Source organism: Pristiophorus japonicus, chromosome 10 (assembly GCF_044704955.1).
Source record: "Pristiophorus japonicus isolate sPriJap1 chromosome 10, sPriJap1.hap1, whole genome shotgun sequence".
NCBI lineage: Eukaryota > Metazoa > Chordata > Chondrichthyes > Pristiophoridae > Pristiophorus > Pristiophorus japonicus.
The window spans coordinates 49,315,225-49,318,675 of NC_091986.1; the positions used below are offsets into that span (position 1 = coordinate 49,315,225).

General features: G+C 62.3%; 1 protein-coding gene across 1 annotated transcript in view; it reads right to left on the reverse strand.

The window, feature by feature from the left end:
• The window catches only part of rab20 (RAB20, member RAS oncogene family), a 25,126-nt gene extending 22,582 nt beyond the window's left edge, over positions 1-2,544 (reverse strand). The window contains exon 1 of the mRNA XM_070891803.1: positions 2,166-2,544. Coding sequence (XP_070747904.1) covers positions 2,166-2,340 — 175 coding nt within the window. The 5' untranslated portion in view covers positions 2,341-2,544. The remainder of the gene's footprint in view (positions 1-2,165) is intronic.
• Between the last annotated feature and the right edge of the window lie 907 nt (positions 2,545-3,451).

The window sequence follows — 3,451 nt, forward strand, 5'->3', positions numbered from 1 at the left end:
CCCTCTCTCTCTTCCCCCCACTCCACTCCTCTCTCTCCCCCCACTCCACTCCTCTCTCACCCCCACTCCACTCCTCTCTCTCCCCCCACTCCACTCCTCTCTCCCCCCCCACTCCACTCCTCTCTCTCCCCCCACTCCACTCCTCTCTCCCCCACTCCACTCCTCTCTCTCCCCCCACTCCACTCCTCTCTCTCCCCCACTCCACTCCTCTCTCTCCCCCCACTCCACTCCTCTCTCTCCCCCACTCCACTCCTCTCTCTCCCCCCACTCCACTCCTCTCTCCCCCCTCCACTCTTCTCTCTCTCCCCCACTCCACTCCTCTCTCTCCCCCCACTCCACTCCTCTCTCTCTCTCCCCCCACTCCACTCCTCTCTCTCCCCCCACTCCACTCCTCTCTCGCTCTCCTTTACTCACCCACCCTCGCTCCCCCTCCCTCCTCCCCATTCACCCACCCTCCCTCTCCCTCCCCATTTCCCCCACCCTCCCTCTCCCTCTCCCTCCCCCACCATCCCTCTCCCTCCCCCACCCTCCCTCTCCTCCCCCACTCACCCACCCTCGCTCTCCCTCCCCCACTCACCCACCCTCGCTCTCCCTCCCCCACTCACCCACCCTCGCTCTCCCTCCCCCACTCACTCACCCTCGCTCTCCCTCCCCCACTCACCCACCCTCGCTCTCCCTCCCCCACTCACCCACCCTCGCTCTCCATCCCCCACTCACCCACCCTCGCTCTCCATCCCCCACTCACCCACCCTCGCTCCTCCTCCCACTCACCCACCCTCGCTCTCCCCTCCCCCACTCACTCACCCTCGCTCTCCCTCCCCCACTCACCCACCCTCGCTCTCCCTCCCCCACTCACCCACCCTCGCTCTCCCATCCCCCACTCACCCACCCTCGCTCTCCATCCCCCACTCACCCACCCTCGCTCTCCCTCCCCCACTCACCCACCCTCGCTCTCCCTCCCCCACTCACCCACCCTCGCTCTCCCTCCCCACTCACCCACCCTCGCTCTCCCTCCCCCACTCACCCACCCTCGCTCTCCCTCCCCCACTCACCCACCCTCGCTCTCCCTCCCCCACTCACCCACCCTCGCTCTCCCTCCCCCACCCTCGCTCTCCCTCCCCCACCCTCGCTCTCCCTCCCCCACCCTCGCTCTCCCTCCCCCACTCACCCACCCTCGCTCTCCTCCCCCACTCACCCACCCTCGCTCTCCCTCCCCCACTCACCTACCCTCGCTCTCCCTCCCCCACTCACTCTCCCTCCCCCACTCACCCACCCTCGCTCTCCCTCCCCCACTCTCGCTCTCCCTCCCCCACTCACCCCACCCTCGCTCTCCCTCCCCCACTCTCGCTCTCCCTCCCCACTCACCCACCCTCGCTCTCCCTCCCCCACTCACCCACCCTCGCTCTCCCTCCCCCGCTCACCCACCCTCGCTCTCCCTCCCCCGCTCACCCACCCTCGCTCTCCTCCCCCGCTCACCCACCCCTCGCTCTCCCTCCCCCGCTCACCCACCCTCGCTCTCCCTCCCCCGCTCACCCACCCTCGCTCTCCCTCCCCCGCTCACCCACCCTCGCTCTCCCTCCCCCGCTCATCCACCCTCGCTCTCCCTCCCCCGCTCACCCACCCTCGCTCTCTCTCCCCGCTCACCCACCCTCGCTCATCCTCCCCCGCTCACCCACCCTCGCTCTCCCTCCCTCGCTCACCCACCCTCGCTCTCCCTCCCCCGCTCACCCACCCTCGCTCTCCCTCCCCCGCTCTCCCTCCCCCGCTCACCCACCCTCGCTCTCCCTCCCCCGCTCTCTCTGTCTGTCTAACACCCAGTCTCTCTCTCTCTCTCTCTGTCTGTCTGTCTAACCCCCAGTCTGTCTCTCTCTCTAACCCCCAGTCTCTCTCTCTCTCTCTCTAACCCCCAATCTCTCTCTCTCTCTCTCTAACCCCCAATCTCTCTCTCTCTCTAACCCCCAATCTCTCTCTCTCTCTAACCCCCAGTCTCTCTCTCTCTCTAACCCCCAGTCTCCCTCTCTAACCCCCAGTCTCTCTCTCTCTCTCTCTCCCTAACCCCCAGTCTCTCTCTCCCTCTCCCTCTCTCTCTCCCTAACCCCCAGTCTCTCTCTCCCTCTCCCTCTCTAACCACCTATGGAATGGGGGGGGCGGATCTCTGCACTCACCTGCCGTGTCCCAGATGGAGACGCTGTGCCGGCCCCACTGTTTGAGGAAGAAAGCCCCCCCGATGGTGCTGGCCGGGCTGTGGAAGCGGCGCTCGGTGTAACGCTGCAGGAGCGAACTCTTCCCCACATTGACATCGCCCAGGATCACCAGCTTCACATCGGGCTTCATCATCATCCCGAGGCCGGGGCCTGAACAGAGACCCCGGGGCTGGGGCCACGTACTGGGGACGGGGGCAGCGTCCTTTACTGGGATCTTGCTGTTCTCCGAGTTCCGCTCAGACTCCGCAAAACTTTCCTTCTGACCAGAGCGGAAACAGGCGGTGATTCTCTGCTCCGCCCAGCCCGGAATCTCGGCCCGGCCCGGCCCGGCCCGGCCCGGCACCCCGCCCCTCTCCCCCTCTCCCTCTCCCTGGGGCTAATGTTTGCGCCAGACTTTCCAAACTAACTGTGTGTTTAGCTCCAGGGTCTGTTTGTTGACTCTCTCTAACCGCAGTTCTAAAAGTTTCCTGGCAGAGCTGAACTTTCTGTTTAGTGTGAATCTCCCCGCTAACCTGGGGCGGAACTATTTGCCCTGAACGGGGTAATGTTGAGTGTGCGGGGTTTGTGGACAGAAAACCGTGGGGAGCGCCCATCAGTCCCGGGGACGGGGGTTGAAGGAAGGGGATCACGGTCTGTAACATCATGTGGGGGGGGGCTGGTGGTGGTCGTCAAAATTGGGCAAAGGCAGCAGCTCTTAAAGAGGTGCTGCACACTAGTAAGGGGCGTGGACTGGTTGGATTAATGTCGCCCTTGTATATGTAAAGGAGGAGCCACTTCTATTGTAGGTAGAGGACAGTTATGAGTCAACACATTGGTGTGGGACTGGAGTCACATGCCGGCAGGTTTCATTGATGACCCAGTCTTGTGTTTTCTGTGTCAGCTGAGATATCGCGTGTGTTTAGGTCTTTGGCCTGGAGCCTGGGTGTTTGTGAGCACCATGTGGCCAAGTCTTAGAGAGAGCAAAGTACATAATTTCAGCAAATCACTAACCCTAACCCTAACCCACTTCAGTAACACGGCAGCAATATATTATTTCTTGGAAGAAATTGGCAACCGGGTTTCCTACATTTCCATTTGTGGGGAATTTCCATTTCCAGAACTAGGGGCCATAACTATAAGATAGTCACCAAGAAATCCAATAGGGAATTCGGGACTTCTTTACCCAGAGAGTGGTGAGGATGTGGAACTCACTACCACGGAATGTCGAGGTGAATACCAAAGATACATTTAAGGGGTAACTAGATAAG